Source organism: Equus przewalskii, chromosome 13, assembly GCF_037783145.1.
Source record: "Equus przewalskii isolate Varuska chromosome 13, EquPr2, whole genome shotgun sequence".
Taxonomy (NCBI): Eukaryota; Metazoa; Chordata; class Mammalia; order Perissodactyla; family Equidae; genus Equus; species Equus przewalskii.
In genome coordinates this window covers 85,178,896-85,193,796 of record NC_091843.1, presented here as the reverse complement: position 1 = coordinate 85,193,796, position 14,901 = coordinate 85,178,896, and the positions used below count along the sequence as shown (strand labels likewise).

Sequence of the window (14,901 nt, the reverse complement as noted above, 5' to 3'; positions counted from 1 at the left end):
GTCAGCCAATGAACAAATAAATAAACAGCTGACGAATGTAAGTGCTGTGAAAACCACGAGGCCAGGATGTGACGGAGCCTGAAAGGCTAGAAGGCGAGGACCAGCAGGCACTCCTTTAGATCAGGTCGTCCTTGACTGTCCCTGAGGAGGGTACATCTGAGCTAGAATCTGAGTGTTTTCAAGGAGAGCAGGGCATTTTACATGTGATCCTAATTACTCTCAAAAAGTGAAGCAGCAATGGGTTACAGGCATCTAAAAAAACTGACCCAGGTGCTGTTGCTCACTGACCTTCCATTTTAGTTATTTCAAATTAACTTCTGCTTTAAGTTTAAGAGTTCCATTTTAATCCCCATTCTGAATCTTCTTTGCCTCTGTATTATCTGCTTTGAGATTCTTTAATCACTGAAGAAAAACTTTAAAATGACAGTTGATCCTACACTTAAAAAAAATTACTTATTAGAATTTTTTGAATAGAATGCTATTATGAATTTATTTAAAAGAAAAATTTTAGCTCTTTAGAACAAATATGTCTCCCAATCCTGGGATTCTTGTCCTTTCAAGGAAAAGAGGTAGAAATGCTGTGTCATTACAGATCATATATACAGCGCCCTGATCCTGGCACCTAGCCATGCTGATATCGCCGCAGCAGGACTAGAAAACCTTCAAGCAAACTTTATGCACACAGTAAAGGCAATAAGTGAGAACAAATGGACATTTTCTGGTCAGGGACACCCAAGGCCTTTCCAGCTCATCATATAGTGCAGAAACAGAAGGGGGGTGGGGAGGAGAAAAACACAGATTTAGCCACATCAAATAATCCACTACTCCTTACCAAAAACCAACTACTCCTGCAGGGAGCTGCAGTAGTTAACAGCATCAGTTTAGAAAAGTAACTAGCAAATGGAAAATGTAATAGAAAATATAACTCTGTTACAGAGGGTAGACTTTGTTAAAAGAAACAAACAAAAATTTTTTCACAAGAGTTATTTAAGAAAGCCTAATAATTACAAGCTGCAAAGTATGCTCAAAAATGGAAATGCCAGAAGCAATAATTCATATTGCTTCAGAAGGAAGAACACACGAGGATTACATAATCACACGGGACATGGGACTTCTTCAGCTGAACTTCACTTTTATACACCATTTAATTCTCCTGTCTAATAAAATTACATCTCATCTGTGGTTTGGGCCAAGAGAGAAGTACAGATTATAGAGAAATGAAGGTTCGAGTCAGGGGAAAGAAATAAACCAACTAGAGTCTGAGATTATAATAATTAATATCTGCTAATTTCACTAAAGATACAAAATATGACAAAAATTATTCTTCATTAAATAAATTCATAGAAATTAACTACTACTATTTCCCAAGTCCTTTAAATCCTCCAAGTGAAAATGAAAAGAGGCTCATTTATTCAAATGAACACATTAGTCACTTACGTGAAAGTCAAAGTGCACACAGCCCCTGGGTGCTATCATCCAGTTAAGGAGGTAAGGAATTAGCATACAGACAGAACAGACTGAAGGCTGAGCATTAAATTAAATTACCTTTTATTCTCCCAAAACCACTAGACACTACATAATTAATAGCCTAATAATAATAACAATAGCAGTAAGTGTTTGTATGGTGATTACTATCAAGTGCTTTTGTCTAAATTAATTAATCTTCAAATCGATTCCATGTTGTAATGACGTAGTAGGTATTTTTATTAGTTCCTTTTTACAGATGAGAAAACTGAGGCACGAGGACATTAAATATCTTGCTCTAGGTCACATGGCTGGAAGGAGCAGGGCAAAAATCAAGCCTCACGGTCCAGCTCTAGCGTCTGTGCTTGAACCCCTACACTGAACTGCTCAATTTCTGGGAGCGGAAAGGCCTCACGGCATCAAGAAAGCTTGAAGGAGAAGAGAAAGCTTGAAGGAGAAGAGTGGAGCCTTCATCTTTCTACACACTTCATATCCACAAGCCAATGTTTGGTATTTCTTTATCCAGGTGTGTTATTCAAAATTCAGTGATTAAAAAAATGGCATTTCCCCTCTTTGAAGGCTATACTATCCATCAGGTACTGATCTAGATGCTGTGCAGATATTAACTCCTTTAATTCTTACAACTACCAGTCCTCAGGTGAGAATAATGAGGTTCAGAGAAGTAATTTGCCAAAGTCCAAAACTTAGTAGATGGTAGAGCCGAGATGTGAACCCAGGCACTTCATGCTCTTAAACTTGACACTATCTACCTCTCCTAAGAAATAAAAACTTAGGTCTTATCCATATGCTTTTCTTCAGAATAAGGAATGTCAGATTAATACTGACTTGGCAGACTTCAAACGATTTAGGGATTTTGAACTCCCTACTAGTCTATACAAGTGATCTGAAAAGAATTCTAGTCCCTCACTAGGCCGTATGCTCCAAAAGAGCAGAAACGGTGTCCGTTCTGTTTACCACTGTATTCCTAGCACCTGGCGTAGCGCCTGACATATAACATATATGCAATGAATATTTATTAAATAAACTGACCTTAAATTTGCAGCATATTTTGGTACGTAACTCCATATAAATAAAGTGGTTAATCCAAGTAATTTAGTGAACAAAAAATGCTGCTATCCTAAGAATGATCAGTTTTGTTTTTTAAAAGTTAAATTTTAAAAACTCAAACAAATATTTTAATGAAGATAAAAATCTGCTGAATAAAACTGAAATGCTATACTGTTTAAAGCAAAACAACAAGATTATTTGAAGTGAATGTAACCTACCTTTGAGCCATCTAAACTGATTATCCTGTACACATTTCTTGTGCTGTCATAGAAATAAGACACAGTAACTGCATGCTTGCTGGTGGGCACCCAGTTCTTCTTTGTGTTGGGGTCGATCTGGAAGACATGAGCTCGAGTGCTGAAGATGGGCTGTTCCCTGAAGGGGAGAAAATAAAATGACTGACTGAAAGCAGCCAATTTTATTCCACCAGACAACAGAACAAGAAAACTGTGAGGATGCTTCCACTTAACTAACAACTCCCATATCCCTGAAAATCAGAGAAACTTTCTTTTAAATTGGAATATTCTAAGCATCCAATCAGAAGCTTCTTTAAAACAATTACAGTCAATCCTCATTATTCAGAGTCTGTATTTGTGAATTTGCCTACTCAATAAAATGTATTTGTAATCCCCAAACTAATACTTGAGGTACTTTCTCGGTCTTTTGCAGTGGAAAAAAGCGAGTCACCTGACATGAATGTTTCCATCTGAGGTGGAACAAGGCAACAATCTGTCTTCTTGTTTCAGCTCTCATACTATAAACAAGTGTCCTTTTTGCAATCTATTTAGCACCACATATTTCACATTTTTGTGCTTTCTGTCAGTGCTTTCACTGTTTAAAATGGCCCCCAAGCATAGTGCTGCAAGTGCTGTCTGTTCCCAAACCCAGGAAGGCTGTGATGTGCCTTATGGAGGAAATATACGTTATATAAGCTTTGTTCAGGCACGAGGTACAGTGCTGCTGGCTGGGAGTTCAATGGTAATGAATCAACAATATATATTAAGTAAGGTGTCTTTAAACAGAAACACACATAAAACAAGGTTATGTATTGATCAGTTGACGAAAAAGTTGTCACCAGAGGCTCACAGGAACCTAACCCTGTATTTCCCCTCTGAGAGCAATGGTTCCATATTCACTAATTTAGTGTTCGTGGAGCCTTCATAGAACATAACTACTGTGAATAATGAGAATCGACTATACTCCGTTAAAATACAAGTATCTTATATTTGACCCTCCCTAGGTTAAAAGTTTTCACCCACTTAAAACTACGTTATTCTGGTAACAGGTAAATAATTTACTGGGAAAGTTTGCCTTCAATATAATCTTTACTATATTGAAAAGTATATGGAAAACAAAGTAGCTCATCACCACAGTATCTTTTACTTAGATCAAGTAGGGCCTTAATGATACACAACAGAGCTTATAAAAATTACAATTTCAAGAACCAAAACTATTCAAAAACATATATTCAAAATATCATTACAGATTTTTTTTTCAGTCTGAAAAAAACAGGCATGAGACAATGTGTATGTAATAGAAGCACCTTTCTTTCCTAAAGCAGCTTATGACCTTAAAAATAATTTTGACTGGTATTATGAAGCGTTAAAATTAAATAAACTTTAATTTTTTAAAAAAATTTATCTATTTAATTTTGAGGGAGATTAGCCCTGAGCTAACATCTGCTGCCAATCCTCCTCTTTTTGCTGAGGAAGACTGGCCCTGAGCTAACATCCGTGCCCATCTTCCTCCACTTTTATGTAGGATGCCTGCCACAGCATGACTTGACAAGCAGTGCATAGGTCCGCACCCAGGATTGGAACCAGCAAACCCCGGGCCTCTGAAGCAGAATGTATGAACTTAACCACTGTGCCCCTGGGGCAAGCCCCTAAATTTTTTAATTTTAAAGAAGTTACTTTTTAAAAAAATTTTAAATTTAAAGAAAGGAAACGACAGAATGGAAAAGAGAGAAAAGAGAAAACAGGCAAGGCAAATCTTGGTCTTTGGCAAAATGGCTCTTCGGGTTAATAATAATGGGCTGGGTGTCACATGTGTCTTCCACGATCTACTTCAGCCCTTCGAGAGCTGGTGTGAAACAGAGGGACCTTCTCTGTAGGTAATCTGGCTCTTCCGAGTTTTATTTCTGGAACCTCCATAACAGTTTTTCTTATTAAAGAATCTCTTCTGAAAGGAAATGATACATTTTAATGCCACTCCCCAAAAGGTGAGGCAGAACATCATCACTTCTGGCTTAACTGCCATTATATATGGATTCATTCCATAAATAATTATTAACGATGTGGCAAGGCATCGTACCAGGATGGAGAACTCTTCTGAATCAGCAGTAGGTCTTACCATCATTCCCTCTTTCCCCATCCTCAATAGTTGATTTTCAGGTGTTACATTTGAGTTATCCAAAAGCCCTGTAACCTCTACTTTTCTTTTTTCATCTTTTAATTACGGTTCTAGATATAAGTGTACTTGGTCAGACTGACTGTGACTAGTTCTAATTCACAGGGAAATCCATTCACACAAAATCCTATTTATTAAGGCATGTAAGGAAGGGAAGTGGGACACTCTGGTCTTCACTGACTTGATAATGTTTCTTCATTTCAAAGGGTACATTTCTACATAGTGTAGGCTGGTAATTATAGGAATGTGTTCTAATAAATGCATTCTCAAAAAAACTAACATAGTTAAGACAATGATATTGCTTTTGCAAGCCTTATATGACCAATCATCAAATCTTTATGCAATGGAAATGCAATATTTTGCTTCCAGTAAATACTTTCCACATCATATTAATTCACACAATTTAATTAATCTGCACAATTAACCCACACAATTTAATTCCCTTCTGAATAAAAATATTTAGGGTAAACTAGCTATTTTACAAGCAAATAATATTTGATATCAACCAAATACACTGCTTTCTTTGATTCTCCTTTGAATAGCTCACAGCTGATTTCTTAAAGAAAGTTATAGTTCAAGATTTCTGTGGTCAAAAGCTACCCATCACAGTCTGGATGATAAAGAGCAGGAGACAAATTCACTGCTGATACAGGGAAGAGAATTCCTAGAAGTAATGAGGATGTTACTACATCTATCAGGGCACACAAATAAATGATTCAAACTTTTATCGAACATCTACTACATGCCATAAACAGAGAGAGAAATGGTCCCTGCCCTTGAAAAGCTCAATTTGGTGAAGGAAGACAGAAATTTTAAAAAATAAAATGCTTTTTACCATGATAGAGTCTCTAAAATAAGTGACGAGGGCTACCAGGGAGAAATTGATGCCTATGGAGAGTCTGAAACAAAGTATGCACAGTGGGAAAAGGGCAGAGTATACTGGCTTGTGCAGCGAACACGAGTGCCTTTGAAAATGAAGCCAGAGATAAAGAGAGAAGCCAGTTCATGAAGGTCCCTTATGGAAGCTACCGAGAAATGTAAATAGGGAACAGCGCTGCACTTTAGAATGAGAAATTTAGCAGCACCAAAGGGGGTGAGTCGGAGGGAAAACAACATTGGACATAAGGAGGCTAGTCAGAACCTTATGAAAGAATCTCAAGTACTAAAAAATCAAGAGGATAGGAGGTTAGGGAGTGGGATAAAGACATGAATAGCAATTAAAGGTAAATTTAGAAATAGAATCAATAAGATTAAGTAACAGATTGGATGTAGAGCAGTGGTTCTCAAACAAGGGAGATTTGTCCCCCAGGGGACATTTCACACTGTCTGGAGACATTTTTGGTGTCACAACTGAGGGAGAGTGCTATCAGCATCCAGTGGGTAGAAGCCAGGGATGTCGCTAAACATGTACAATGCACAGGACAGTCCCCTACAACAAAGAATTATCCAGCCAATAACGTCAATAGTGCCAAGGCTGACAAACCCTGACATAGGAGATGGAGGAGGAATCTGAGTCTCCTGGGTTTCTGGTTTGTGTGACTGAAAAGAAGACAGAGCCATTAGCCAGGACAGGAAACAGAAGTCAAGTCTGGGATTAGGGGATGAACAGGGAGAAGCTGAGTTCAGTTTTGACCGAGTTCAGACGCCTACAAGGGTTTGCATGTAAAACTGTCAGGAGAAGAACTGAAAAATATTAGTCTCGGTGCTCAGCAGAGAAAACCAGGCTGGAGTGAAAAGTTTTGGGGATCATCAAGAGATCTTATCACTAGTCTGTTTAAGACACATTTCAACACTAAGCATGTGGATAAATTCATTTTGGAGAAAAGCTGTAGAAGAAGCAATAGAGACGCTATACTGAAATCTTAAAGCTCTTACGTCTTAAAAGGACCTGTAAAGCATTTGAAACTGATTGCTCCGAGTGTTAAAGTTAATGCTTTTCAAATAAACTGGATAGTACTCATAAATAAAGGTTAGATACACTGCCTTTACAACAATTCACACAAATTCTGACTGCATCAAATACCAGGATTTCCCAAAGTATGTTCTGTGGAACAACAGTCCTAGAAATGAGTGTTCCACGTTTAAATAAGTTCTGCAAACACTATGTTATGTTCCATTCTGAAATATTTGTAATGTACATCACTATACTAAAAGTTCTGAGAAGTCCTGCAGTTAAACCCATTTAACCCTACATAAACCAGCATGCAGCAAAATTATTTGACCCCAGAATTCTTTTTCATGTAACACATTAACATCTCATAGGACTTACACTTATATCTACAACACGAGAATCAAAAGACAAATTTTGAGGTAATGTATCTCACCAAAAGCTGACCTGGATATTCTACCACTTTTATTGACATTAATTGCCATTAGAAAGTATATATAAAAGACAAAATACAAAATTGAGACCTTATTTGGTAATGACTAGAGTATTATTTCTTAAATAGATATTCGTTAACAATACTCAAAGTAACTCTTGTAAAAAATTAAACATTAATCTACAAATCAACTTTAAAAGCAAATAAATTTTGGCATGAAATGCTTTAAACTAGCTTAGAGACATAAAACTAAACGCACAGATACACATACATACACACATTTTAATCTTAGAAAATCATCAACTTTGTAATTTCTTACATCAATAATCAGGACAATGACAATGACCTTAGTGATATAAGAGAAGCTCACTGGAGTATTTTCCAGTTGGTTCATAAAATAATTCTAGGAAGCCAGTATAAGAATAATTCTGAAGTTCTTCATCTTGGGCTAAAACTCTATGAAAGTACTACATACAGTGATGGACTCTAAGACTTAATATGAATGTGGAAAATGGAAGAATGTAAGTATAAGACAATCCCGAGAAAAATGTAAGATCAAAATTTTGTTTTAAAAATAAGGTTTATATGGGGCTGGCCCCGTGGCCGAGTGGTTAAGTTCGCGCGCTCCGCTGCAGGCGGCCCAGTGTTTCGTTGGTTCGAATCCTGGGCGCGGACATGGCACTGCTCATCAGACCACGCTGAGGCAGCGTCCCACATGCCACAACTAGAAGAACCCACAACAAAGAATACACAACTATGTACCGGGGGGCTTTGGGGAGAAAAAGGAAAAAATAAAATCTAAAAAAAAATAAATAAATAAAAAAAATAAGGTTTATACAATCCAGCTGTCCCACTACTGGGTATTTATCCAAAGAACTTGAAATCAATGATCCAAAGAGATTTATGCAACCCTATGTTCATTACAGCATTATTCAAAAGAGCCAAGAGATGAAAGCAACCCAAGTGCCCATCTACAGATGAATGGATAAAGATGATGTGGTGTGTATATATATATATATATATATATATATATATATATATACATACAATGGAAGACTACTCAACCATTAAAAAAAGACAAAATCGTCTCATTTGCAACAACATGAATGGCCCTTGAGGGTATGATGTTAAGCGTAATAAGCCAGACAGAGAAAGACAAACACTGCATGATTTCACTCATATGTGGAAGATAACAAACACATGGACAAAGAGGACAGTTTAGTGGTTACCAGAAGGGAAGGGGATTGGGGGTGGGCGAAAGGGAGAAAGGAACACACATGTATGGTGATGGACAAAAATTAGACTACTGGGGGTGAGCATGATGAAGTGTATTCAGAAACTGATAAATAATAATACACCCAAAATTATACAATGTTATAAACCATTATGATCTCAATAAAATTACTTGAAAAAATAATAAAAAAATAAGGTTTATTCACTCATTAGAGTTGACACAGGATTACTATATTTAACTCTGAGCCATCTGTATAATAAGAAAGAAATGGGATCATGAAAAACTGAAGCAAAACAAAGACTATTTGCCAAGAGATATGTAAGTTCTAGATCCAGAAAAAAAGCAAAAAGTTAAAATTTGTCATTTGGATAGCTTTAATTAAAAAAAAATCAATGAGGGGCTGGCCCCGTGGCCGAGTGGTTAAGTTCGCGCACTCTACTGCAGGCGGCCCAGTGTTTCGTTGGTTCGAATCCTGGGCGCGGGCATGGCACTGCTCATCAAGCCACGCTGGGGCAGCATCCCACATGCCACAACTAGAAGGACCCACAATGAAGAACGTACAACTATGTACCAGGGGGCTTTGGGGAGAAAAAAGGAAAAAAATAAAATCTTTAAAAAAAAAAGTCAATGATAATGCTTTTTTAAAAATTACTACTGAAGTCTATATTTTTGCAAACATTATGTGAATACTCAATACATTTTTGTTCCAATGAAGTGCAAAGGTATGGGTCCAATAAATCTAACCAAGCTCAAGGGAAAGAAGAGAAATTATACACGTCCTAGTCTTCTTTCAATGCCGAGCTTACAAACACCCTTTTCAGAAATAGAAGTACAATTAGATACTGCAGCAAAGGGGATATAAAGAAGGCTATGGTTTCAAATAATTCCCTGACTTTCTACTTAATTTCTCAAAAGAAAGTAGCCTGGCACAAGTGTAAGAACCAAGGTAGATGATACTTTCCACTGAGAGTCTGACACTGTTAACAGAAATCAGTGGCTGATTATCCATCAACTATTCCTCTTTGCTCCTTCCTAACACACCTCAGGTATTGCTCTGGCACTCTACCCTCCTCCACACGACTGGGAGCTTCACTAAGACAACTGTGGCAATCCCATGCTCCTTGCCAAAAGTCAGTTTAGGAATGGACCTCTGAAGCAATTCTGGTCAATGAGATAACCAGGGAAAATTTGCTGGAAGCTTCTGGGTATACTCACAAAGGTAGACACACATAAGAGGAGATGTTCTCTTAAATAATGTATTTGCAGTGACACCAGGATCTGAAGAAGTCATCTTAGTAGTGAGGGCAGCTAACCTGAGAACAAAGCCAACATTGTTTGCTAAGAATAGCAGATGAAAAGACAGAATCTGGTTCCTTGATTATGTCATTCAATCAATGACTCAGCCTCCAGGCTTCTTACGTGAGAAAACAAGTTTCCTAATTGTTCCAGGCAGTCGTCATTTTAAAAATTACACAAATGATAAGTGAAAGAGATTTACATATAAAAAAAACTCTGCAGTAACAGGTCTCCCAATAAAATGTGATTGCTGGTCTTCCAGAACTCCTGGCTGGCTAGCTACACACTGGTCATTCATCAACTTTATAATGCAATCCCCCAGTATACACAATTAGATTTTTGGGGCCTCATTTAAAATTGTAGAGGTAATCAATAGAAAAATTTATAAGACTAACTGCACTGAGACGGGTGGGAGGAAGAAACGTGGAAATGGCAAAACTTCACTATCAACTGACTTTCTGCTCTGAAGATTTAATATCAAAGCTTTTAATCAAGAAATAGCATAATAATAGCATATTATGAGATATGGAGGCAACCATGAAGAGGAACAAAAATTGGAATTTTTAAAATCAGTTGCCTCTGGGGACGGGGCTAGATGAAGGAAGAGATGAAACAGGGTACTAGTACTTGTCTTTATAACATTTTAAGTACTATTTAATTTTTTAACCTTGTACAGTACTAAAAGATTTTTCTAAATGGCATGGTGGAGAAAACCACACTTATATCACAATTAACACTGAGAAAAGGATGCTTTAGGGGCCACTTCTGAAGATGGCCAAAGTACCACAGCATAAGCACAAGTTTTAATAGCTTGGAATTCAACTGACTTAACAGTCCGTGGTACGAAAGTGTTCCTATATTCACACAGAGGAATAAAGGGAAAGTAGGAGAGGAGCAGAAACCCAAATACCCCTAACTGCAGGACAAGAAGCGCTGAAGGTCTGTCCACTTCCCGATGAAAACATCCTCCTGCATTAGAAGTAAATACACAGCAAGTAAGACAAACACATGCTACCTTCAGCTTAGTTTTTAGAGTTTGAAGTGGCAAGAGAAGCTGGACAATCCTTGTTAAGGCCAAAAGGTCACAGGCAAGGATAAGACAAGGAGTGGATAGACACTAATGACCATTCAACTTCAGATAGAATGCCTGAAGAATTCAGTTTCAACGCCATCGAGGTGGCACAGCATGTCTTCAGAAAAGCTGGAGTTCAAGCACTGGAATTTCCTCTAAAGCACTGTCCTGTACAGTTAATAACACAAATTGTAATTCCACTGGAGTATCAGGGCACCGGTTTAACTCCACCCTGCTCCCCGGCCATGCATACGCTTGTAAGAAAAATTTTATTGACTGTAAGAGCTGGTTTGATGCTGCTCAAAGAGTATGACTGTATATTACCAACTATGTATTCCTAATACCACGTCATGTGTGTAACAGCTGATTGCCTATACACTTAGAACGTTCTTTTTTTAAAAGACATGCTTAAGTTAAGGAAAGTAGATGACTCTACTAATGGCTCTCCAACACAGAGTCGTACTGTAAGACTTCCCTCTGGTGATGAACCAAAAATACAGCAGGCTTTTTAAAACTTCCAAGTTACTGTACAGCAAATACAAAATTGTAAAGTGACATTGCTACAAAGAGGTATACAGACTTAAAATATGACATCAACAACTACGAAACGTCTTTTCTGGTAGGATTTTTTTAAACTGTGTGATCTGAATCCCTTGGACTTTTAATTGGTTAACTGTACATTCAATTGAAGGATGTTTTTGGAAAATCATTGTCGGAGCCAGCCCGTGGCCAAGTGGTCAAGTTCGTGCGCTCTGCTTTGGCGGCCCAGGGTTTTGCCGGTTCGGATCCTGGGCACAGACCTAGCACCGCTCATCAAGCCATGCTGAGGTAGTGTCCCACAAAGCTGAGCCAGAAGGACCTACAACTAGAATACACAACTATGTACTGGGGGGCTTTGGGGAGAAGAAGAAGGAAAAAAAAAAGATTGGCAACAGATGTTAGCTCAGGCGCCAATCTTTAAAAAAAAAAAAAGAAAATCATTGTCTGCCTCATAGTAATAGAGCATCAGAAATACTTTGATAACATCAAGTATTTTATTTAATTTGCATATCTGAATAAAATATAATCAAATAAAATTTTCTATTCAGAATTTAAGATTATTAAATTATAAAACTATCCTTACACAATAACAACACTGTTTTATATTCCTTATATATCATCCTTCACTTTAAGAGTAGTTTTTATCCATCTCAGTCTTTTCATTAGGCCACAGCACTAGTTATTAAAAGAGATTACAATACTTATTTACCTCAGGCACTTTAATCAGTAGCTATTTTTAAAGAACAAAAGATATGCCAAAATTTATAGTAAAGAGCAAGCAAACGGACTCAGTGTATATATTAGAGCAACTTCTTCAATGCCCAAAGAACCCGGCTTCCTATTTATTAAATAACTGCCAAGTGACATCATCTCTGCCTCTTCTCCCCATTTAACATCTTACCCATTTCGGATAAAACACTGGGTGTTTTAAAATATATCCAGAGGTATGTCTGTTAACTCAATTACATTTAAAATTAGTATCGTATTTTCAACTATATTAGACATTAAACATTCTTCTCTTCCCATATGATTTCCACTAAATAAAGCCAAATTCTGAGAACTGGCAATATACACTATGGAAATCTAAGGAAAATAGCCGCTTGTTAATGAGAATTTAATTTTTGTTAATATAGGTGGTGCTTTGTTAAAAATCTAAAATAAGTAATTTTCTAGTAGACATCCAGTTCCTAAAAACTTTTAAAATAAATTAAATGTTAAAAGATTATTTAAGTTCTAATATCAATAATACTTCAAGGAACAATAATATCCTTAGGTACTCTTTTCCTTCTCACCTGGTACAAACTAATCAAGTGGATACTCAATCCATGTAGCATCTGAACAAGTAAATATTTTTAAAAATAAATCAAGGATTGAAGAGAAAATTCTGAAGGTACTCTGGCAAAATGTTAACATTTGCTACATCTGAATAGTGGTTGCATGGATGTTATATTATGCCTCACATTATTCTGAATATTTTAAGCTTCTCAAAATAGACAATAAAATCCCACATCATTTCTCTAGAATTCTTATAGACACTGTGAAATTTGAATAATCAGCTACATTTTATTTTATACATATGTAATCATGTATTTTAACTGCTGTGCACAAGTCCTTGCTATAACTAGAACTGCAAAATCCGATACGGTTGCTGCTAGGTCATGACTACTGAGCATCTGAAATAAGGCCAGAGCAACTGAGAAAGTGAATTAGTTCAAATGTTATTCGATACTCAAGTCAGTTATTGAAATACTTTTAAGCATGTATGGAACAACCTGGGTATGTGAGTCTACTATTTCAACTGTAAATTTTATGAAGTTTAAATTCAGATCAAGTATTTCCAATAAAAATTTTAGCATCCAAACTGAGGTATGCTCTAAGTATAAAATATATAATGGATTCCAAAGACTTAGTATGAAAAGAGAATATAAAATATCTCAATAATTTTTATATTAATCACATGTTAAAAAGATAAGGTTTTAGATATATTATGTCAAACTATATTAAAATTGATTTCACCTTTTTAATACTTTAAAAGTAAAATTACATACGTTGTTCACATTGTATTTCACATGGAAATTATTCTTCATAGCACACATAGCAATTTATACTCTTAATAGTCTTATATATTTCCCTTCCAATACTTGGTAATGTCCAAGAAACATCTTTAATTTGTGCCAACTTGATGGGCATGAAATAGCATTTCATTGTTGCTTTAATTTGCATATCCCTGATTACTAGTGAAGTTGAGAAGCTCTTGATGTATTTCTGAGCCATTTGAGCCCAACAGATTTCTACACTTATTCCTGAGCTTGCTTAAAATCTTATTTTGGCTCCAGAGAGTGAAAAGACTAGAATCCAAAATTCAGCACTCAAACCATACGCATGGGAACATCTCATATACACAATTCTAATCACATGTTTAAACTTAACTAAGGTCAACACACAAGTAGCGAAAGGTAGAGCTGCTTATTTTTCTAAATCTGACGACATTTAATTCTTAAAAATCAATATAGTAAAGATATAGCATATATATTCTGTTCTTTTTCAAGGTAAATTACGGTTCTTTGGTATAAAATTTAGTTATTTTTATAAATTTTTATTTTTATAAATTGTTTCTGACATTCCTCAAAATTTTTCCTTTGCAGAGGGGTGAGTGAAAGAGTGGCAAATGCTTATTAGTCAAACTTTTAACTTAGAGTTGCTTAAAATTTCCCTGACTTAGCATCAAAAAGCAATTTAAATAGAACAGTTAATGTTAAACTAGAGGTCAAAAGTAACAGACTTCTACTGTCAAACAGGTTAAACTCCTGGGTGTTTTTCAACTAGTAACCACCACCACTCCATTCCGACTCTGTTTCTCTATCCAATTTTCATTTCAACATCCCTCGGGCTTGGAAAAGATTCTCCCTTTCATCTGATCAAATTTCTTCTAGTCATAACTAATAATTACATCTGGCTAACTCCTTTCTGAGTGGTCCTCAAGTAGTTTAGCTATAAATCTACCAATGAATAGCACCTGGTATTTTATGCATAGTAGCCACACTCTCAGTTTCTCAGGATTATCTAGCTTTCATATTATCTTATTCTTTCTATTCAAAAAGGGCTGTATTAAACATAACTAAATGTGATTCATGTCTTCCATTTTTGTCAACTTTTCAGGTAACAAAAATTGTAAACAAAACTCTTTGTCAGATGCTGTGTCCCAACTTGGAGTTTTGCAAATACAATCTCTGGAATGTTGTGGTGAGTTTGTTCAAATGTATCAGATCTACTTCACAACACTTTCACAACAGCGCTGTTAATAATTCAGTCCTTATGGTATCATAGAAGCCCAAACAAATACATTTTCTGACTGTGAGTACCTGTGAAGGTATTTAACATTTCTCACTAACCAAAAATTTGATACAGGAATACAATAAGCTAGGTTTGGGGCATTTTCCTTACTCAGCTTTTCTGCGAGTTGAATCTCAGCAGAGGCAGAGGGAGACTGGCCTCTG

General features: G+C 36.4%; 1 protein-coding gene across 2 annotated transcripts in view; it reads right to left on the bottom strand.

Annotated features, from left to right (window-relative positions):
* The window catches only part of HOMER1 (homer scaffold protein 1), a 122,113-nt gene that overhangs the window by 73,247 nt on the left and 33,965 nt on the right, over positions 1-14,901 (bottom strand). For both annotated transcript variants that reach the window (XM_008537189.2, XM_008537188.2), the window contains exon 2: positions 2,751-2,907. In XM_008537189.2, coding sequence (XP_008535411.1) covers positions 2,751-2,907 — 157 coding nt within the window. The remainder of the gene's footprint in view (positions 1-2,750; positions 2,908-14,901) is intronic.